Below are 23,477 nucleotides of genomic sequence, written 5' to 3'. Positions count from 1 at the left end.
TAGCAGAGGTGATGGGCATGTTGTATTTTTCCTCATTTTAATGGCAGTATCTCTGTAGTGATTTCCAAAGTAGGATGTGTATGATGTTCCTTTTGATGTAGGAACAAAAGAGAAGGAAGAGGTTACACTTCACTAACATCCACTCTGGAGAGACATGGACACCCTCAATTGCTCATCTGCCTGCTGGTCTAATGCAATGGGGGTGACATGTTCAGGGCAGGTGGGTGTCCTACACATGGGGGTTTTACCTTGTTTTCAGTGACTTCTTCATGCCCTTGTTTCCAGTGACTTGTGACACAAGTGCCTGGTTAGAGGGATTTACAGATTCTCTTAATTAGTTTTAATTAGACTAACGCTCAAAAAAAAAAAAGGGGGCAAGATGTGTGCCAAAAGCTCTAGCTTTTGGATCATGCTGATCATGCAGGCCCAAGTGGACCTCAAGACAATGGCTGAGATGGCATTTCCTGCAGTCTCCAAAGGAGACCTTCATCAGCACTTTATGAATTAAAACACTGACAAGCCAAATCAGACAAAAGTTGGCCAAAACCACAGAAAAACGTGCAAAAGACTATTTAAAATGTTGATCTATACTCACTCTCATGAATAATGAAACCTGACCCAAATCTTTGGAATGAAATGGGAAATGACTACAGATGGCTTTTGTACCACAGTGAAGTGTGGGGCTTATTTTGGGGCAAAGTTCTTAAAAGAGTTGTCAAACACGGGGAGTCACACACTCTCCATCATAAACAGGCAAATGATCCACATTTGCTGATCTTTTCTGAGATGGCAGGATGTCTGCTACACACACTTAAAGATGACACTTTAACAAAGGTTTGAGGAAATGACTTCTTTTCAAAGGAAGCTCATGCTATGGAAAGAGCATTTTGAAAATCATGGTTTTGGAAATGTTTCAACCATGATGTGATTTTGTTGCAAAAAAAAAATGTGAGTGTGCTATCTATAAACTCAAATCTGCAAAGTTAAAAAATCTGGAAACAGAATTTTGTCAACCACTTAGGAATCTTCCAAATGAAGAGATCAAGTGTTTTTTAGACCCACTTGTTAAAAATGTAAAAATGGGACTGCTTGCAGTTTGCAAAATTATCCATTGACATTAGGGAAGATGAAACTTTACCAGCCCATATCGGCAAAATCTTGGTATGCTCATAGGATGGTAATGCAGTGAATACTGTGATTGAGTAAATACTGCCAGTGACATTTTTCTTCAGTTTAGATCTGTGTCTCTTTTTTGAGGTGTATTTTTGGTTATGGCAGATGTTAAAATCAAGTATGGAAATACACCCAACCTAAAACCAGATATTTAAATCACTGCCTAACAAAGTGTTATGCTGAGTTTTTCAATAAGCATGAATGATATTAAATCACATTGCTTTCAATAAAAAAAATCTAATTTCTGTGTTTTGAGAGAAAAAATCATTTATTTAAGCAGTGTTTTAAATTTATTAGTCTAGAGTTAGTTGCACATAGAATTCTCATATTTCAGAATGTTTCCTCTTTGTGCTTTCTCTATTTGTTTTAAGAAACTTGTCAGGGATTTGTCTAGTTTATTGCTTTTGTTTCAATAACCAGCTCTTTTATCTGTCTTCTAATTCATCTCTTTCATTATTTCTGTGTTCTTAATTTATTTTGTTGCTGGGAGTTTTCTAAGAAGTTAGCATTTAAGACTTATTTCATGTTTATCCTTTCTCTTTGGAATAATGAAAGCAAATGCCTCACATTTTATCTGAATGTTATTTTGCTATATACCTCATATACTTTTTTCTATGAATTATTTCCATTTTTGTTTTTTTTTTGAAGATAAGCCTGTAATTTTAATTTAAAAACTTTGACCTAGGAAGTATTTTAGAGTATTTAATATTTAATATTAACAAATTCAATTTTAATGAATAAGTTCTAGGGATTGAATGTGCAGCCTGATGATTATAATAGTGAATAATATTGCATGGTGGGGCACGTGGGTGGCACAGTCAGTTGAGTGTTCAACTCTTGGGTCGGCTCAGGTCACGATCTCAGGGTTTTGAGATGGAGCCTGCATTGGGCTCTGTGCTCAGTGTAGAGTCTCCTGGGAATTCTCTACCTCACCCCCCTCTGCCCCTAATCCCTGCTGAAATAAATAAATAAATCTTTAAAAAAATATTGCACTGTGTACTTGAGATTTGTGAAGAGAGTAGATCTTCACTGTTCTCACCATAAAAAAGAAATGGTAATTATGTGACACGATGGAGGTGTGAGCTAACACTAGGGCGATAATTGTTTTGTGGATATATAAATGCATCAAATCGACTACATTGTATACCTTAAACTTACACAGTGTTAGATGTCAAGCATAACTCAAGAAAGCTGGACAAAATGTTGCTTTTAGTATTAAAATATTGACTTTTATTCTTGCTTCTATTTATATTCAACTGTGCCAGACCTGCTTTTGAATACTTTTACTAAAGTTTACTTTGTGGTCTTATATTTGCTAAAAATTTTTTTAAAAGATTTTATTTATTTATTCATGAGAGACACACAGAGAGGCAGAGAGAGAAGCAGGCTCCATGCAGGGAGCCCCATGTGGGACTCGATCCAGGACCCTGGGATCACGCCCTGAGCCGAAGGCAGACACTCAACCACTGAGCCACCCAGGTGCCCCTATGTTTGACAAATTTTTGTAAATGTTCATAGAAATCTGGAAAATGGGGGATCCCTGGGTGACTCAGGGGTTCAGCGCCTGCCTTTGGCCCAGGGCGTGATCCTGGAGTCCCGGGATTGAGTCTTGTGTCAGGCTCCCGGCCTGAAGCCTGCTTCTCCCTCTGCCTGTGTCTCTGCCTCTCTCTCTCTCTCTCATGAATAAATAAATACAATCTTAAAAAAAAAAAGAAATCTGGAAAATGATCTCTGGGGGAGTGGACATGCACACGTGTGCTCACACCACATTAAATCAGCCTTCATAGGAAAATGTCAGTATTATTAATATCCTCTTTAATTTTTGTCCAGGTAATTTGTCAAAAGCTTAGAGGATGTACTTAAGTCTTCACCAATGTTTTTAAATGAGTTTTTCTTTATATTTAAATTATTTTTACTTTCTAACGTATGATGCATAGAGGTTTGTGACTAATATATTAATTTGAATTTTACCCATTTAAAACATATAATGACTTTTTATACTTGCAGTGCTTTTTGTTTTAAATTGTTTTGAAGTTGGAACTTTCTTTTCTTTTACATTTACCTTAAAGTCATTTCCCATCGTTTGATTTGTAAACTTCTCTACTTATTCTACTTTTATTTTTAAAAAATATGTTATTTATTTATTTGAGAGAGAAAGAGAGTGAGCATGAGCAGAGGGTAGGGGTGGGGAGGAAGAAGGAGAGGTGGAGGTGGAGGGGTGGGGGTGGCTCCCAGAACCCTGGGACCTGAACTGAGCCGAAGGCAGATGCTTAATGGACTGAGCCACCTAGATTCCCCTCTTTATCTTACTTTAAATTACCTTTAAAGGCAGCAGTTGATGGAGATTGTGTCATTGTTGTGGCTGCTGCTTGTTCTGAAGGAAGCTGAGTCTTCTTCTTCTTCTTTTTTTTTTTTTTTTTTTGGTGAGTAGCCTGTGTTTTCTATGTGGACTTTTCCTTATCTTTGAAATTCAAAATGTCACGAGGATATCTAGTTTTGTAAGTGTGGTCGCTAAGCTAATGGTGGATTGTTTTCCTGTTGTAAACACAGAATGCTGGGTGAAATATAACAAAAAATTTGAATTTGTAGTACTGCCAGTTGTGCCTGCTTGCTTTATACTTCCCCCTGCCCCTTCCCCTGCTCTGCCCTGCATTGTAGGGACTGAATCCTGCAAACTGCTTTTCTAGACTTCCTGGCCAAAGGGAGGCATCAGCAGGAGATGAGAAGGTGGAGATAAAGACAGAGGCCAGGCTATATCTTCCCACCTCCAGCTCCCTTTGACACATGTCTCCAGCAGTAGCTCTCCATCATCTTCCCAGAGCAGAGCCCCTCCCTCCATGACTCCAGCTCCTGCTGAGCAGCCTCTACCATGGTTCTTGCCCTTTCCAGAGCTACCAGCCCAACTTTGAAGTTCTGGTAATCCTACCTTCTCCATACATCCCTCTAGACCAGCAGTGGCAATAAATTTCTATTGTTGTGAATCTCTGCTAACCATGCTCTGTTGGGCTTGTCAGCCTTCTACCCACTTAGCCCACGGTTTGAAACCCTTTTACTGAACTACCTGACTGCTCTGTTTTCCTGACTGTACTCTGACTGGTAAAATAATTTCATGTGAAAGAAAGAGAAAGAAACTCAGAGCCCAGAAAGGAGCGAAGGAGAAGACGTTGCTGCAGAGTAGGAAAACCTAAAAAGGCTCTGGGGTTGGGAGTTTTTATGTCCACTCTGGGATAAAAACTGTGGTCTTGGACCTGCAACAGGCAGCAACAGGAACTGAGACCATGGCTTGGCTGTCCCTCCTTTAAGTGGAGACTAGACTCAGTCTGCCCACTGCTCAGCAAAGTGGCACAGGTGCTTATCTCTGCCCAGACAAAGGCTGTACAGTCGCCAGTAATACATCAGAACTCCAAACCTGGAGTTCAGAGAAGTGCAGTCCAAATTTATACCATGCATTGGTGCAGGCATGCCAAGACAAGAATGAATGTGCAAACTGGTCCTCAGCTGGTGGGATGCCTCTGGCACCTGTGCCATGGCCATGGCTTTCTGCGTACATGCACCTTCAAAGGCAAGGGTAGCACCTGCTGACGATGCTGCTGGAGTTCCTAACGACAGAAACTGGTAGACCACAGCTGGAAACAGGTGACTGCTGGAAAACATCCGAAGACAGAGAGGATTAGTGAGTCCAGAGACTGAGATGTTAGAGTGACGTTTCGAAAGACAGTTGTGAAAAAGTGGAAGAATAAAAGGTAAAAGAATAAAAATTATTATTTTTTAAAATTATTTTTATTTTTATTTATGATAGTCACACACACACACACAGAGAGAGAGAGAGAGAGAGAGAGAGAGAGAGAGAGAGAGGCAGAGACACAGGCAGAGGGAGAAGCAGGCTCCATGCACCGGGGGCCCGACGTGGGATTCGATCCCGGGTCTCCAGGATCGCGCCCTGGGCCAAAGGCAGGCGCCAAACCGCTGCGCCACCCAGGGATCCCCAAGAATAAAAATTATAATCCCAGATTCATACTTCATGAAAAATGAGAGAAGATTTAGGAAAGAACCAAATCAAACTGCCAGATGTAGAAAACAGTCATTTAGGTGAAAAAGTCAGTGGACAGGTTCAGCTATGAGTCAAAAAAGAATTGGGAGTTTAATGTTGAGGAAGTTGTTTATAAATACACAGAGAGATAAAAATATGAAAATTAAAAAAAGAATTCAAGAGACCTGGAAGATATAATAATGTAGCAACAATATAATAATAATGTAGCAATAATGTAATCTTAAGATTTAGTTCAAGGACCAATAACCACTCTGGGTATTTTAAAAAGGAATGAATCTAATACAGGGAATTTGATGCTTACCACTCGTCAAATGGCTGAGGAACTGGAATCTAGGTGGGTCTCCAGAATGACCCCCAGAATAATTTAGAATTGACCTTCTATGAGAGTTACTACTGCTGAGACTCCCACTGGAAAACCCTTCCTGTTCCTAAAACTTTCTCTTGACCCCCAGAAAGCTGGAGAATTGACCCCTGAAGCTGTGATCCAAGGATTTAAGAGACACTGCTACTCTTGCCATCATCACCACGACCACTTCTTTGCAGCCAGGAAGCTGGAGAGTGGATAGTGGAATATTGCTGCAGGAACATGTCATGTTTCCATGCCTTTTGTTTCCTGTGGAAACAACCAGAAGTGGTCAGGAAAAAGCTTTCATTCAGTGTCATGCTGGAACCAGCCCATAATAGCTTGTGAAAGGCATTTGTTAAATTTTCAGGAATTTTATGAGCCAGCTATTAAATGTAGCCATTCTAAAATGAATGATAAATGAAGCATAAACTTACATTCTTAAATGAAGTATCAACTTACAGATAATTATATTTAAGAAACGAAGGTAATAAATACTAAAAACTCATCACTTCCTAATTTTGTGACTATATTTTCTTGTTATTTATATAGCTTTGTGGTCCATGGCATCTGTGGAAATGGTGTATGTGGAAATATGTGGAGATACTGTATAATGGTGTGCTGGTATACTATAGCACATCTCCTCCCAAGTCCATGTTCAGTGACATCATGTTGACAGCTTGGAGTTGGCCTTTAGTTGTAGGAGTATTTACACCATGGAAACAGGAAAAATACTGCAAATCAAGGCTGTTAAATTTTTACTTTAATTCCAGTGTATTCAACACATGGTGTTATATTAATTTCAGGTGTACAATATAGTGATTCAGCAATTCTGTGTACTACTCAGTGCTTATCAAGATAAGGGTACCCTTAATCCCCTTCTCCTAGTTCACCCATCCCCACTTCTGCACAGCAAACAGTCAATAAAACTAAAAGACAACCTATCAAACGGGAGAGGATATTTGCAAATGACATACCTGATTAAGGGTTAGTATCTGAAATATATAAAAAACTTATATATAACTCAACACCTTAAAAAAAAAAGACTTTTTTTGAGACCTAGCTGGTAAACTTTACCAGGTGTACCACTGCTTTCATCTTATTTCTACATTCCAAACTTGCAAGTACTTTTGAATATGGGAACTAATTCTCATCCAGAACTCTAGTAGCAATAGAGTACGGAAAATACATTTACTAGCTTTTTAGCTTCTTCAGTCACATAGAATATGAATGGATGTTGGATGAGCTGATCAAGAGTACCAAACTTGAATAAAGAGGTCCAACATACATCTAATAAAAGTTTACAGAAGAGAATATAGAGATTGGGAGAGAGTCTATATCTGGAAATGTAAACTTAGAATTGTCCAGATTGAGTATTAGCAGGCGAAGAGCAAGTAGATATCTCATCAGCAACAGATGATCTTCAAAGTTCTAAGCTAACAAGTAATTTATAATTCTCTACCGAGTTGAATTATAATTAAAATGAGATTGAAATAAAGTTATTTTAGACAAAGACTTAAAAGTTTTCCATGTACAGTTCCTCGATGAAAGAATTGCTAAATTCCCTTTACTAAGAAGGGAATTGAACTCAGAGGAAAGAGTGCCCTGCAAGAAGCAACAATGAGAAGAGCAATTGGTGAACTTGTGGAACAGTCTAGAAAAGCCTTGGCTAGAAGCTGGCACAATAACAGCATCAACAGTGACTAATAACCTGGGGGCTTGAAAGTAAGGTTGACCTGAACTATTGGACAATAATAACATGGAAGAACAAGGCAATCCAAAGATGATAAGCCACTCAAGAGATGAAGATGAAAAGCAGGTTTACAGAAGAGAAGCCCAGAATGCTCAAAAGTCATAAAAAGATGCCTGCATTGGCAATCAAGGCAATCCAGTTAAGAAAAACAAAACAGTCTGATAATACAAAATGTTAGTAAGGCTGTGGGGGAAACAAATGCGCTCCTTGACAAACCATTGGTCACTAAATTGCCACGACCATGAGGATGGTTTTAAAATATATCCATAAATTGTTTGATACTTTGTCTTTCAAAAGGTGGAGACTACTTCCTCCCCCATGAGTGTGGGTTGTACTTAGCCACTTGCTTCTAATGAATTCAATGTGGTGAATGTGATGGCATGTAATTTCCAAGACTGAGTCCTAAAATCTCCCTCATGTCTCTTGGATCACTTGTCTGGGGGAGGCCAGCTATGATGTCATAAGAACACTTGAGCAGCCCTGTGGCAGGGACCACAAGGAAGTGAGGCCTTTCGTGAATAGCCCTATGGGTAAATCATCTTGGAAGTAGATCCTTTAGACTCAGTCACACCTTCTGCTGGTGGTAGCTCTGGTCAGTATCTTGACTGCAAACTCAAGATCTCCTGAGCCAGAACCTCCCAGCCAAGCAACTTCTGATTCCTGCCCCACAGAACATGTGAGGTAATACGTATTTGTTGTTCTAAGCCACTAATTTTAGGGGTAGTTTGTTTCGCAGCAATGGAAAACTAACTCAACCATTTTGGAGAGCAACTTGGCAAGATTGTGTAATATTTTATTTAGGTATATAGGCTATAAGAAATGCCTGCAAATATAAACAAAGAGACACATATGAGGATATTCCTTGTAGCACACTCTTAAAAAAAGATTTATTTACGGGTATCTGGGTGACTCAGTTGGTTAAGTGCCTGCCTTTGGTTCAGGTCGTGATCCCAGGGGTCCTGCTTCTCCCTCTCCCTCTGCCATTCCCCCTGCTTGTGCTCTCTCTCACACTCAAATAAATAAATAACATCTTAAAAAAAGTAAAGAAGATTTATTTATTTTAGAGAGGGGAGATGAGTAGAGGGAGAGGAAGAGAGGATCTCAAGCAGACTCTACTCTGAGTGTGGAGTCTGACCCAGGCTCAATCTCAGGACCCTGAGATCACGAACTGAGTGAAACCAAGAGTCCCATGCTAAACTGACTGCACCAACCAGGTGCCCTGTGTACTGTTTTTTCTTTTTAAGTTTTATTTCTTAAGGTAATCTCTAAACCCAATGTAGGACTTGAATTTGATGCTGAGATCAAGAGTTGCACCTCCTTTGAGCCAGCCAAACACACCCATTACAGCATACTTTAATGTCAGTTGCATAAAGAGTAAATAAATTACAATATATTTATGCCGTGGAAAACTATGGAGCAGTTAAAAATACATGAGGTGTTATGTGTATGGATTTGGATAAATCCCTGAAATTTAGTATAGAGTGAAATGTGCAAATTGTAAAAGCATATGCGTGGTGTGATATTATTTATGTAAATTTAAAGATATATACGGCAATACTATAATATATTCTATAGAGATGCTCCCAAATGTAGGAAAATTTAAAACATGGATGGGAAGGATGCATGTCAGTGGAGGGAAGGAGGTGGAGGAATAGAATAAGTGGGCAGGGCATCAATGTAATACTTCTGTTAAAAAAAATCTGTACCAAATAAGGTAAAATATTAGCCTGTGTTTAACCTAAGTGGTAGGTCCATGCATGCATTGTATTATTTGCTGAATTTTCTCTTTGTTTGAAATACTCTTTATTGCCATTAATGTAGATTTTCATTCTTTTATTTTTGGGGTTTCTTCTTGGCTTCGGAAGGGTTGCCTCTCAGCATATTGTCTTTTACTTTTCATGTGTTATCTCCTTCCTTTACTGTGATATTTCCTTATGAATTTGCATTCTTATTTCATACACACCCTGCTTTCCTGTTTGTAAGGACATAGCCAGAAACTGCAAAATTGTCTTCTTTCTTGTATCATAGCACTGTTGACAGTATGTTTTTTGCTCTGCATCTTTGTGAAAGTGCTTCCTCCTCTAATGATGCAGAACTTTTTTATGCAGACCCCCACGTTGGTGTTTTTCTGCTTACTCATTCCTGTCTGATTTGAGCTCTAATCCAAACTCTGTTTGCCAGTTGGCATGCCCCTGCAGGATCTTCACCAGGGAACACGATTGTTTTTTAAGTGCTTTAGTCAAATGCTGGGTGTCTGGCTGGCATTCATGGAGCGCGTCTTTGCTGGAGTAGGATGGGCTTCTGTTGTCTCCCCATCACTTAACTCTTGGACCATGATGAGGAGACACACATTTCTGGGGTGTTTAAGATATTCTGCAGTTCTTCCTTAGTCAAAAGTAAGACACAAAAAGCCGTAATCCTGTAGGTCTTTGCTCCAAGGGTCCTTCTTACTGATACCCGTGCCAGCAGCAGATTTCACATCTCCACATGCAAGGCCAAAACCCTTCCATTTCTAGCCCCTTGCATATTGGGAAGGGTGACCTGAGTACCTGGAGGAAGAGGTGCTAAGGACAGTGGGGATTTGATCCTGGCTGCTTTTATTTTTATTTTTAAGATTTTATTTATTCATGAGAGACACAGGGAGGCAAGAGATACAGGCCGAGGGAGAAGCAGGCTCCATGCAGGGAGCCGGATGTGGGACTTGATCCCGGGACCCTGGGATCATGACCTGAGCCAAAGGCAGATGCTCAACCACTGAGCCGTCCAGAAGTCCTGACCCTGGCTCCTTTTAAAAAGAACTTCCCACATAGACTGAAGGGTGATAGCCTGACGTTACGGTTGGCCATTGCTGAGTCCCTGGACTAGGAGAGAATTTGGGTAGATAAAAATCTTTTCTTATCCATTTACCATCTGACTTTGCTATTTAGTCTCTCAATTCAAAATGTGGGTGTGCCACTGATTGTCATTCTGCTCCTGACTATGCTGACATAGTGGAAGCTTTATCCACAACCTAGCATTGGTGCTATTGGGAGTATCATTGTTTTCATGTCTTCATGGGTATTTTTAGAGGAATTTGGCAAAGGCCTTGTCAGGGCTGGCTGGGCTCTCTAACTTTTAGAATGGAAGGTCAACATTGCCCCTTGTATGTCTGGTAATTGGGGGACAGGGGCCTCTGTGAAGTCTGCAGTAGATTCCATGCACACCCCAGGCTCCTGCGGAGAGTGCACTCTTCTACTGATGTCTTGTACCTCCTTTCCAAAGTCCATTGAAGACTTAAAAAACTCTAAGTTATTCGAAAAAGTTTCAGACCCAAGTTAAAATGCATTTCTCTAGATTTCTTTCCCCCGTCTCTTTGTGGTCCATTACCAGAAATGTGTATGACCTACAGAAAGTACTTTAGGGCAGTGCCTCTCAAACAATTTGTGGGGAAGGATTAGTTTACACATGAAGTCAACTGGTCACATGCTTAGATGTTGGGACAAAGCTATAAACTGCTATAAAAATTTCTATGCTTTCTTTCAAATCCTGTCCTTATCTCACTGTAGACCAACAATAAGCAGTGTTCAGCTGGCAGTGGTCCACAGACCACACTTCGAGGAGCGCTGCTTTGAAAGGCCCTGCAGAATTACATTTTGGGACAAGTATTTGTCCTGAATAATAATATCAGCCTACAGCAGTATGCCTGAATCGTTGATCTTGTAGAAAAAAAAAAGTAAGGTATGTTATTCTGGGTTCTCCAGAGAAACATAAGCAATAGGATATATAGATAGAGATTTGGTATAAGGAATTGGCTCACACTGTTATGGAGGCTGAGAGGTCCCAGGATCTGCCATTGGCAAGCCAGCCACCCAGGAGAGCCAGTGGTGTAAGCACCATCCATGTCTGCATCCAAAGGCAGGAGACGATGGTGTCTCAGCTTAGCAGTTAGGCGGAGGGAAGAAATTGTCCCTCTGCTTGTTTCATTCTATTCAGGCCTCCAGCAGATTGGATGAGGCCCACCCAGCTTGAGGGGGGCACTCTGCTTTCCTCGTCTACTGACTCAGATGTTAATCTCATTCAGAAAGACTCTCACAGACACACCCAGAGTCATGTGTAAGCAAATCACATGAGCCTCCTGTGGCCCATTCAGGTTTGACACATAAAATTAACCATCTCAGAAGGGCATCATCTCAAGTAAATGTGAGTGGGGCTCTTCTGTTTATTACTCTGCCAGGAAACATGCCAGTTCCCTGACCCTAAAAACAGGAACCACCCTTTCATTTGTTATTGGTTTTTCTATTATATTAAGTGTTATTTCTGACATAGTTAACATATAGTGTTAAGTTCATTTCTGGTGTACAATATAGTGATTCAACAGTTCTCCACATTACTCAGTGCTCATTAGGGTAAGTGGACTCTTGGGGTGCCTGGGTGGCTCAGTCGGTTGAGTGTCTGACTCTTGATTTTGGCTCAGGTCATGATCTCAGAGTCTTGAGATCGAGCCCCAAGTGGACCTCTGTGCTCAGCATGGAGTCTGCTTAAGAGTCTCTCTCTTCTGTCTCTGCCCCTTCCATCACCACCCCCACCTGCCTTATGCTCTCTCTCTAAAAAAAATAAAATAAAAAAAGATAAGTGTACTCTTAATCCCCTTCACTTGTTTCATCCACCCCTCCCTTTTGTTTCAGTGTCCTGATACCGTGTCCTTGAGGTGACCATGAAGGCACTCTCGTGGGTGACCAGGAAACAGACTCCTCTAAAGTTCTGGTGCTTTCCATTCAAATAGCTCCTTCCTCCTGATAGAGCCAGCTGCTTGTTGACAGCACGTGGCACTGGGACCTCCTGGTGTTCTACTGCTCAGACACCAGGTCACTCACCACCGGGGTGCATGATGCCAGCCAGCTTCTCTCTGAAGCTGACCCTTTGCCAGGTCCTTACTGACCTCTTCCTAATAACCCAGGGTATTTAGGGATGCCTGGGTGGCTCAGTTGGTTAAACATCTGCCTTTGGCTCAGGTTATGATCTCAGAGTCCTGGAATCAAGCCCAGCATTGGGTTCTCTGCTCAGACTCTTTCTTCCTCTCCCTGTGCTTGTACCCCAGCTCATGCTCTCTCTCTCTGTCAAAGAAATAAATAAAACCTTAAAAAAGTAACCCAATGTGTTTTTTCTTCAACCTAATGAATCCATGGTCTCTTTGCCCTGCATCTTTCTTGCTTCATATAACGTTTAGCAAATAATCACTGATGGTATTATTGAGAAAATGCCTAGCGTTAAATCAAGTGCTTTCTATACCTTATTTCATATTTACAAAAATGCTATTCAGTGTGTATCAGAATTTTTGAATAGGAGAAAAGTGTTGCTGACAGAGGTTAAGGAACTTACCTACGTGGCTAATAAGGATAATAGATAGAATTCCAGTGTAATATCAGTTTTGACCTGAAAGTTCTGGTTCTTTACCATGAAACTGCACTGCCTTGCAGAAAACACAAAGAAAAAAAAAACCCCACAAACATGTTCACATGCTAAGCAGTCACATAAATAATATCTCTCAATGAATGAAATTGCCATTGAAGAAAAATATTTTTGTTCTTTGTCTTCCCTAGAAGGATCTATCTTGAATTTTCAGGTCAGGATCATATTTGTCTTTGCTGATGAACTTGTGTGTTTCCTTTCCTTAGCCAAAGAGAGAATCTTAAAGCTTGGGTTTCCCGGGTGGCTTGGAGTGAAATTTAGCCCTTAATTGTGGCGGCTGTTTTTACCTTACTTGGGATACTGTTCTTCCCTTTCTTGAACATACTTCATTTATCTGTACGTGTGCTTTGCTTGCACCTTTCCTTTCCCACTAGATGTGGAGCACTTTGAGTGCAAGCCGAATGCACTGAATGTGTACCTAATTTTGTCAGCTGCCTTTTCTAGAAGCAAATTATGTTAGTATATCAGGGGAGGATTCCGTTGTGGCCAGTTTTCTCTGTGAAGTACTTGACATTGATTCTGTGGCTGACCTAGGTTGTGGCTTGGAGATGTTCCACGGAATGTAACCTTGTTACTGTGGCCGTAAAAATTTGTGTGGCACCTCCGGAGCTTCAGACAACCAAGAGAAGGATGGATAATGGGGAGCTGTTTATGAAATGTGGGGAAACTAGGGTGATGAGCGGTGACAAGGGAAGAGGATGCTCTCTGCACATGTCCTGACCTCGGGGGGAGGAGTGCCCTCTTCAGGTAGTGAAATCTGTGTCTTCCCATGTTTATAGGACTTAAACTTTTAAAAGGACAGCTGACGAGGCTGACAGGGTCCTGTGGCCACTGCTGGGAGGGGAGCTGAAGCCACACAGGAATTATTAGCCAGTGTTGTGAAGTAAGTACAGCACATGGCCCCCCAAAATCAGGATCGGCCCTAGGAAAAGTGAGAGTGGTCCTGATTCATACACCTGAGTCTCACTTTTAAACATGTTTGGTCTGAAAATTAAGTTGGTGAACAGAGGAGATGGCAATTGAAGTGTTTGTCCAGAGGAAGATTCTTGGATTCTACTCTATGTGTCAAGATAGATTTGGGTGGGAGGGGTAAGTCTGGCTTATAATCAGCTAAAGATATCCCCCCTGTAATTGGCCAGTGCAGACAAATTTGGAACTAGCATCCTGCTGTGGGTGATGGGCCGTGGATGTTGTTTTGCTGGCCGGGCAGGGGTGAGGGTGGCTTGGAGCCTGATGGCTGGCTCTGGCCTCGGCCATGTGTCCGTTTGGGGGCCCCGGAACATTTGTGGAGATGTCCCAGTTGTTGTGATGACTGAAAAGTACCTTTGATAGAAACAGAGAAATCAGGAAGTGCGGCCTATTTTTCAGGAAGATAATTAATTCATTTTTAGACATCTTGAGTTTGAAATGAGAGTTTGACATCCGGTGAAGATGTCTGGTGCTTAGCTGAGGCTGCTTAGTCGAACAGCACTCAGGAGGCTTGTGTTCTAGAACTGATTGCTCTACTAACTGGCCTTGTGTTCTGGACTGAGCCCCATAACTTTAGGAGTCTCGTTGCTTGGTTCATGAGGCAGCGACTCTCTGCCCCGATAGGGATGCACTGCTGTGTGCTCCAGACTAGAGAGAGGACACGTGGCATGTCCTGCAGGCTTGTTGCTCAGAGGTGTCCCAGGGAAAAGAAGGCAGGAGCCCCCGCCCCCTGGCTCCAATGTTCCATGATTAGGACAGTTGTCATGAATGTGGATTGAGGGACACCAAGGTTTGGGTGTCCTGCGTGGTCCTCCTCAGAGACCTGCTGTAATTTACACCTTGTGACTCCGCAGTGCCTGGAGGAGCCACTTGGGCTGCCCCCACTGATTGTACAGATGCAAACTTCAGTAAAGAAATGGGACTGTACACGTGGGAATGAGGATTGGGGAGGGAGCTCAGGGGTTATTTCTCTCCCACAGGACCCTGGCAGGGAGGCCCTCGTCTCTGCTTGAATACCCTCAATGATGGGGAGATTACCCCTTCTACTGCTGCCTGGTTCACATTCCTGGAGGTCTGTAAACAGATGTCCTTTACTCACAGCCTAGAATTGATTCCCCGTACTTCCCGCCTATTCCCTAATCCCACCCAAAGTTCTATCAGTCCTTGTAGCCCCCTTTCCAGATGGGGGAAGCAGAACATGGTTCCTGACATGTCCAGCAGCTCACTCAGTGTAACAGTCATGTTCTCTCTGCTGCAGAGGAGCCCACCGTCCTATCTGCCTTGACTTTAGCTCTCCAGTGCTTGCACTTTCCATCTCCTTACCAGCTCTCTTTCCTCCCTCTCTCCTTAGCCTGCACCACACTGGTGGGAACTCCTAAGTTCCAGGGTTGGCATCTGGGCAGAGAAGCTTTGACTAGAGGGTCTGTTGGTCTGGGCCCAGGGATGCTTTAATCCCCTGTGCAATTGCCCGGAGTTGCTTTGTTCGGGGGCACCTGAGGTGCCATTCAATGTTACACCAGGGCAGGTGGTGTGAGTGGCGTCTCAGAGGGCTGTGTTCCGAAGCTGCTTTGGCCAACAGGTGTCTGCATCCCAGTCAGCCTTGGGGGCTGCTTCTTCAAGGCGCAGAAGGTTGTGTGTATTTATTTAGGGCCTGCTCTTTCCCACCTGGTTCAAGTGCTGTGTGAGTGGATCATCTGCTTTACCCCGGACAAGTGAAACCCTTGGATCTCCACACGGTCACAGTGAAGACACCCAGTCCCTGGGGAGCCCAGTGCTTCTGGGACATGTGTTCCTTATGAGCCCTGAGGAGTACTGAGAAAGAGTTTATCAGCCAAGGAAAGGAGTGGAGAGCGTTCCTGTTTGTAGGGACAGGATTTGTTGATGCCATGGTGGCCCACAGTTTGCAAGATTCGTGATTAAATTGGTAAAATGAAGTAAGGTGTAAAGTGAAGAAGTGATAGATCTGGAGATCATTTGGGGAGTGATCAGGTCCCCATGGGGACCCTGGCATTTGCTGACCTTCCCTCTAGAAATATGACTGTTATTTGAAAAATGACACTGGCCATCTGAAAACCAAGGTGGCCCTTTCAGGAAAGAAAGAAGGAATGAATAATGACACCTTTCTCTCCCCGCTCCTGCTTCTCTTGTGAACAGGGGGAAGATGCCTTTCCACCATGTGACCGCCGGCCTGTTGTACAAGGGGAATTACCTCAACCGATCTCTGTCTGCTGGCAGCGACAGCGAGCAGCTTGCTAACATCTCCGTGGAGGAGCTGGACGGTAAGGAGCCCGCCCTGTCTGGGAGCTTGGCCGCCCATGGGGGGCACTGGAGGCTATTGTGCATCTGAGGTGAGCGGCGCCAGGCTCTGGCCGCCAGTCGTGTGGCCAGGTCTAACCGTGCTGTGATGGGAAAGAGCTCAGAGGTAGTTTCTGCACGAATGGCTTCTTTGTAGGGAACCCACTTTGTGGCCTAAAAAAATCTACAGTGAATGTTCTGGTTTCTGTGTCTGCTGACCGAGGGGATAGCTTGTAACTACCAAAATATCTTCTCCAGTTTATGGAGTCTTTCCCACCAGTGGCCTTGCCATATTTCCATATTGGCATTCATGTGGGGCCCAGCTGTCCAGGAGGTGATGGCTGGAAAGCCCTGCTCTTGACTTGGGGCCACGGTGCTTTGAATCCGGCCCAGATCAGAATCATCTGGAAGCCGTGTCTAGGTGGGAACAGACAGCAATTATTTTAATTGCTTCTGTTCCTTTGTAGCACAGTGTAGCCCTGGTGTCCGGGGCAGGCTCAGGGAGGAGAACAAGCCTGGGCACACCATGACTGTATTCATCCTGGGACAGTGCCCTGTTGTATCTCCACTGGTCAACTAGCTCCCTGATTAAACAACAACATTAAACCAAGGAAGAAGGAGTTTATTTCTTCTAGAACCGAGAATTAGGTTGATTCAGCCAGCTGTTTGTTTGTCTGGGTGCTGCACCTGCTGAGGCCGAGCCAGAATCCATTTTCCCTAGTGTTCTGGGATGCCATGTTCCTTGTAACACCATTTTAAAGCATGAAGTCGAAATTTGCTTTCTAAAATAGAGAAGTCACAATTACCCGAGATGCCCCATATATTTGCTTTTAAGTGAAATGGTCTGACCAGTGTGCTGTCTGTGTGCACAGATGGAAGCCTCACGGTCGTTACTCACATGAACAAGGTGGGGAAATTCAGCTCTGGGCCAACAAAGCCACACTTGCTCCTGAGCTGGCAGGAGTGGAGGAAAGTGGAGGATGGGGTCACTGGATAGCTTTTCCTGCTCTTGTGCAGTTTGATTGCTTGCTTAGCTAGAGAACTGGCAGGTGGTAAAGCAGCTGAGGCTGGGCTGGGTCCGTGGGGAGGTGGGGGGTGGGGTGTTGCAGGAAGCAGGGGTGCAGTGGCAGAGCCAGGCTCCTTAGGACCAGCCGCTGCTCACTGCAGTCTGCACAGAGGCTGGTGGCAGGACAGGAGAGCAGGACCCTTGGAGCACCTGGCCTCCAGATGGCCAAGGATCTTCAGAGTGGGACGCAGAAACAGGCAGTTAGAGTTCCTGACGGACCCCAAAGGGAGGTGACCAGAAAGGAAGCCAAAGCCTGCCCAGGGTGTTTAGCGGCTGGGCCTCCTGGCACCTGGCGAGGCCACTCCCAGTAGAGATTAGGGAAGCATGGGGCCTTGATGGGGGGTGGGTTTGCACTGGTGTTCAGGTGAGTAGGTCCCTGGGCTCAGTCCTCAGCAGGAGGGACTGAAGGCCTCACTGAGTGGAGGCCCGGGAACACAGGGTAGTAAGTCCCTCATTTGGGGCAACTCTTAAAGGGGCTGACGTTACTCATAAAGGAATTCTGGAGATCACCTGTGGCTTTCACAGACCCTGCCTTCCCCTTTCCCTTCCTCCTCCCTCTCAGCTTTGTCGTGAATAATCAAGAGACGGTATCTCCTCAGAGCATCATCGGCTTTTTTCTCTGTTAAATCTGGGCCATGGCCAGGGCGCACAGCCTTTCAAGAGGACAGTGGGCTGGAGTTTGTGACCCCCTGGGGTGGCTGGCACAACCACCTTCCCGTCTTTGGGCAAGCAGCTGAGGCAGTGCATGGGCCGAAAGGTGCCTTCTCAGCAGGCGAGAAGAGTGGGGAGAGATTCTTTTTTTTTTTTTTTAAGATTTTATTTATTTATCTGACAGAGAGAGATCATAAGCAGGGGGAGCAGCAGGCAGGGGGAGAAGGAGAAGTAGACTCCCCACTGAGCAGGGAGCCGAATGTGGGACTCGATCCCAGCATCCTGGGATCATGACCTGAGTCAAAGGCAGGTGCTTACCTGACTGAGCCACTCAGGTGCCCAAGCTGGAGAGATTCTAGCAGCCTGCAAGGCTAGGTGGGCAGGCCTAGTGGTGGGGGCCCTGCAGGGTCACCGGTGGAGTCCAGCCAGGCTTTAGGGCCTGAGGCCCGAGGCTGGCTGCTGAAGACACCGCGTTTGTCCTTCAGGAGGATAATCCAGGCTCACAGCTTGGAGAAGGGCCATTTATTTTCTGATGGAAGATTCCTTCTACTTATTTACTTTTGGCCACAGGTGAACCCTGAGTTATGACTGCTCATGCTTTATGATGAGCATCTTGGGGCTCTGGGCAGGGCTGTGCAGATGTGTGCTGAGTTTAGAGCAAGCAGGCAGAGTCTGAACACCAAGTGCAGGTTGATTTTCGTGGAAGGCACGTGTCTGAGGCTTTGCCTGCTGGCTGTTTAGGACAAGCTGAGCCTAGAGTACTGCTACTGCTCGTTTATCCTCAGAGACACGTGGTATGTGCAGGGAGTTGATGTGTTGGACACTGGTGGACATCAAACCATCCTTTGTGATCTGTTAGCTGGGTACCATCTTCCTCACTTTGCCCCCCTCCCTACCTCTCTGTGGCTGCAGCCCCTGCTTAGGTATCGCCAATGGGGGGACAGGTTCCTCCACCTGGCTAGGGTTTTTCACCAGGGATGAATGCCCCTTTGGTGTAAGGGCCAAACTCTCGCAGTTCAGAGTGGTTACCCTCCCAGAACAGGCATGAAAAGAGCCACCCGCTGTGCAGGCCATCTCCAGCTGACATTTACTCTGGCAAGTTTCTATTTCTTTTTAAACAAAGCTCAGGAGGAAATTATGCAGAGCTGCATCAAGTTGGCCAGATTAGAGTTGAAAATCACCTAACAAACTCAGCAAGGATGAACTGGTCAAGACCCTTCCTCCCTCCTTCCTTCCTTCCTTCCTTCCTTCCTTCCTTCCTTCCTTCCTTCCTTCCTTCTTTCCTTCCTTCCTTCCTTCTTTTCTTCCATTTATCTATTGGTCCATTCCTGTTTATTCATTTATTATAGGAATATTTACCCAAATGCTTTCTGGGTGGAGCAGGAAATCAAATAAGAATATTATTAACTGTTTCCAAGGAATTTAAACTTTTTTTTTCTGCCTTTAGAGCATATTTTCATTATGGATGAAGTTTCAGTTTCTTTAAAGCCTACTTTTATTTCAGTAGTCCACGTTCCTTTTTAAAAAACTTTTTTGGAGGCACCTGGCTGGCTTAGTGGTTGAGCATCTGTCTTTGGCTCAGGGCACGATCCCAAGGTCCTGGGATGGAGTCCCACATCAGGTTCCCTGCAGGGAGCCTTCTTCTCCCTCTGCCTGTGTTTCTGCCTTTCTCTCTGTGTCTCTCATGAATCAATAACATCTTGAACAAAAAACCTTTTTGGTCAAAATAGAATACAGAAAAGTATTAATGCACAGTTCAGTTATTATTGAACGCAAACACTCATGCAATAACCACCCAGGTTAAGGATGGTAGTATTGCCGGCACCCCGAAGCACCCTGAGGCCCATCCCAGTGCCTCCCTGGCTTATTCTCATTGTTTCCCTTCAGCCCAGTTTGTGTTTCCCTTCAGCTCAGTGGGGTCATGCCATAGCTGTTCTTTGGTTCCCAGTCTCTCTTCCTTAACATATATGCGAGACTCAGTCATGTTTTGGAGGGTACCTGAAATTGATTCATTTTCATTAATAGATAGTATTCCATCATATATAAATATTTCATACTTTAATTATTTGTTCTATTCTCAATGAGTGTTTGAATTGTTTACAGTTTGTAGCTATTAGGATATAATCTCGTTGTCCCCCCATCCTTGTCACTGCAGCAGCTTAAGATGTGCTTTCCTCATGGTTCTGTCTTCCTGCTTTCCTGGGGCCATATTTCTTTAGTTTCTCTCAACTCTTTGTCTTATTGAGAACAACTTGGACACAGTTTGTGGAAATCTCTCCTATTTCTTGTCATAATGTATATAGAGACACATATGCTCATACACATATGTAAAAGCCTTTCCCCCCACGTCTTCCAGCTGATAAGACCTTTATTTTGCGTTAGAAGATGTTTTCATATGGTACCTTTTTTTCTGTTCTGCTTTGTGACTCAATAAAATTTTTTGTGGGCCCAGAATCTGTGAGCAAACAGGTTTTGTAGAGAATCTATAGCCTTCTTTGTTCTATCTTTGCTTTATCTCGGACCAGGGATAATGTCCCCCTTATCAGCCCCAGCTGGAGAGTCCAGTTCCTAGAAGACACTCATCTAGTCCACGGCTGCTGGGTGGAGGTGGGATATTGATTGCCCCTACTGTTGGGTTTGTTTCCTATGCCACAGAATTCTGTAACTCCTTTGCTTTTTTCCATTCTCTTGCTCTTCTTCCTGTTCCCAAACTAGCATCCAGCATTCAGTGTTCCCAGGTACGCCCTAGTTCTTCTCTTTCTCTGATATGATCCCGAATGGGACATAGCAACCATGGCTCCAGTTGCTCCTCCTGGAGAGTAGTTTTCCCTAAGTGAGCTTAGAGAAGGGGTGCTTCTGGGTGGGTTGGGATTGGGTTGGGGAGTAGGTCACTATGGAAAACACTTGCTGTGAAATAGGGAGTGACTGCCTGATGGCCTGGTCAGTTAGCCTCTGGGTCCCTGGCAGGGGCAAACGATGGTGGTGAGTTAGTGTCTTCCTGCCACAAGCACCACTGTAGTTCCCAGGATGGGGGGAAATTGTGTCTCTCCAGTTCCATTGGTATTGCCAATAGTGAAAATTCTCCTCAACCTTTGGCATGTGTTTGCATCTCAAAATGACTATATCTGGTGATATGCTCATACATACATTTTTCCGGGTATTTTAATTTGAGCTTTGGGAACAGATGAATCAGCCCACCACCCTTCCATCACGAAGCCCCGTTTCAGTAGTTGGTTTACTTGTATTAGATCATCCCAGTTTCACTGTATCAGCACAGCTTAGTTTTCTCAATGACCCTTGGTCGAATAATCCAGTGGACTCTCAGTGTTTATTCTGGATTTTCTGTAGCATCTGGCAGTGTTGCTCACACACTTGGTTTTGAAGTTTGTCATTGCTCTGGCATCCATGTCACTAGCTGATTATCCTCCTACCCCTTTTCTGCCTCTGTGTCATTTCTATGGTTCCTTGTCTGCCCCTCCTCTTCTGCTCACTGCTTACACACTCTTGTCTCCTGGGGTTGTTTTTTGTTGTGGTCTCCATGAACATCTACGTGCTGATCATAGCCTCAAGATATATATCTTCAATCCCTGTTTCCCTTCTGAGTTTTTAGGTCTGCTACCTATAGTCCTGTATAGACAGCTACAACAGTAATCTGGGAGTCATCTTTGTTTCCTCTTTTTTCCACTCACTCTCCACATATAATTGGCAAAGTGTTGCAGATCTTGACTTCTCTTGAAACTGTTCCTTCCTCTCTGATCACATTGCTGTTGTCTTGGGCCAGGTCTCCAGCCCCGGGCTGCAGTCATTAGGAGTTAAATCTCCTTGGGCCTCATCTACAATATCACTCATGGATCAGTTCAGTTCCATTAGGTTATCTCACTGCTTATCACTTTTTTCTTCTTGGCCCACAAATATATAAGTATATATTTTTAATATTTATTTCACCTTTAAAAATTTTTTTTAATTCATAGAGGTTTGAAAAGTACAGTATACCTTCATCTGATTGTTAATATTAAAACATGTGCTTTCTCTTTGTCTCCTTTTTTTCCCAACACACACACACACACACACACACACACACATTAACACAGAGGCATGCACTAAATTTTTTTCAGTTCTAGAGTTTTAATTAGGTTCTTTTTTTATAGTTTCCATTTTTCTATTGAAACACTCAACTGCTTACTCATTGAAATAATATTTTTCTTTAATTATTTGGAAATATTTTCCTATATTTATAATAGCTCTTTAAAGTCTTTATGTATTTGAATTCAACATCTAAGGCTCTAGGCCATCTTGGGGTTGGTTTTTATTGTCTTTTTTTTTAGATAATGTTAAGGCTTTCTTATTTCTTTGTATGCTTGTTAATATTTGGTTGTACACTGAACATTTTGAATGCTCTGATATAGAGACTCTGTGTTCTGTTATCTTTCTCTGAAGAGTGCTGATTTTTGCTCCAATAGATAGTTTAATTATTAGCTGACTGCTTTCAAGTAGTGTCAGTTTGGTTTTATGCTTCGTTTAGGGTAGAGTTGTGGAAATCCCAAAGCATCTTCCAAGTCACTCGAACTGGGCAGGGACTCAGCCTCCTAACTTCATCTTCCTTGTAGATCTTCTCAGGGCTTAGTTTTAGATTTTGATCATGTGGATCTAAAGAAGGCCTTTAGAGTGTATTCTTAACTCTTGATGTGGTCCTTCTAGTGTCTCAGCTGGATGCCTGGGGTATTAATGAGGTGTTTCAGACTCCTAGGGCTGCTTCAATTCTAGTATCTGTTTTCTCAATCTCAGAGTAACTGCTTCCTGGTAAGTCCGGTTTAATCTCAATTTATACATGGGAGGTCCAGCCTTCCACTAAGTATTCATAGGAAACCCACATGCAGGCTGCTGGGACTTTCTCTCTGCAGTCTTACCCCACAAGGTTCTAGTTCCTTCAGCTACCCTAAAGCATGAGCTGTGGTTGGGAAATAGTCCACAGGACTCACTGGGTCAGTGTCCTTCTCCCTGCACCTGCAGTCATGGGCCACCTGTTGTCTATGGCCTGAAAATAGTTGCTTTATATATATTTTGTTTAGTTGTACGGTTGTACATGGTGGGAGTATTAGTTTTATACCAGTTACTTTGTTATAGGATGTCTGTTATTAATAATTTTATCTTATTTTTTTTTACCTGCATTGGTTAAAATAATTTTCTTTTTCTTTTTTCTTTATTTATGATAGTCACACACAGAGAGAGAGAGAGAGAGAGAGAGAGAGAGAGAGAGAGGCAGAGACATAGGCAGAGGGAGAAGCAGGCTCCATGCACCGGGAGCCCGACGTGGGATTCGATCCCGGGTCTCCAGGATCGCGCCCTGGGCCAAAGGCAGGCGCCAAACCGCTGCGCCACCCAGGGATCCCGGTTAAAAGTAATTTTTAACTAAGATAGCACTTGACCCACTATTTCATTTTTGCCTATAATTCTTAGATGACTCTCCATAACCTATAGCTGTTTGAGCCATAGTGAAACTCTGTAACAAAGAAAGTCCCATGTGCCCTGGACCCTTTCTTTTTGTCTGCTTTGACTCCCTGCTTTCCTTCCAGATAGTTCTTTACCACCTCATGATCTCTCCTGCTTCTCTACCTTTGTTCTAGTTGCTTCTGTCTCCTGGGACCCATCTTTTAAATTTCAACATTGTCATTGTCACCGTCATCATAATCATCACAGCTGAAGTTTATTGAGTGCTTGAAGTTTATTG

At 43.4% G+C, this 23,477-nt stretch overlaps 1 protein-coding gene across 1 annotated transcript in view; it reads left to right on the top strand.

The window, feature by feature from the left end:
* CALN1 (calneuron 1) overlaps positions 1-23,477 on the top strand; it is a 483,340-nt gene that overhangs the window by 99,343 nt on the left and 360,520 nt on the right. The window contains exon 2 of the mRNA XM_055341425.1: positions 15,892-16,016. Within this exon, the coding sequence (XP_055197400.1) occupies positions 15,892-16,016 (125 nt within the window). The remainder of the gene's footprint in view (positions 1-15,891; positions 16,017-23,477) is intronic.

This window comes from Nyctereutes procyonoides, unplaced genomic scaffold (assembly GCF_905146905.1).
Source record: "Nyctereutes procyonoides isolate TBG_1078 unplaced genomic scaffold, NYPRO_anot_genome, whole genome shotgun sequence".
Lineage (NCBI taxonomy): Eukaryota > Metazoa > Chordata > Mammalia > Carnivora > Canidae > Nyctereutes > Nyctereutes procyonoides.
This window is presented reverse-complemented; position numbering and strand designations above follow the sequence as displayed.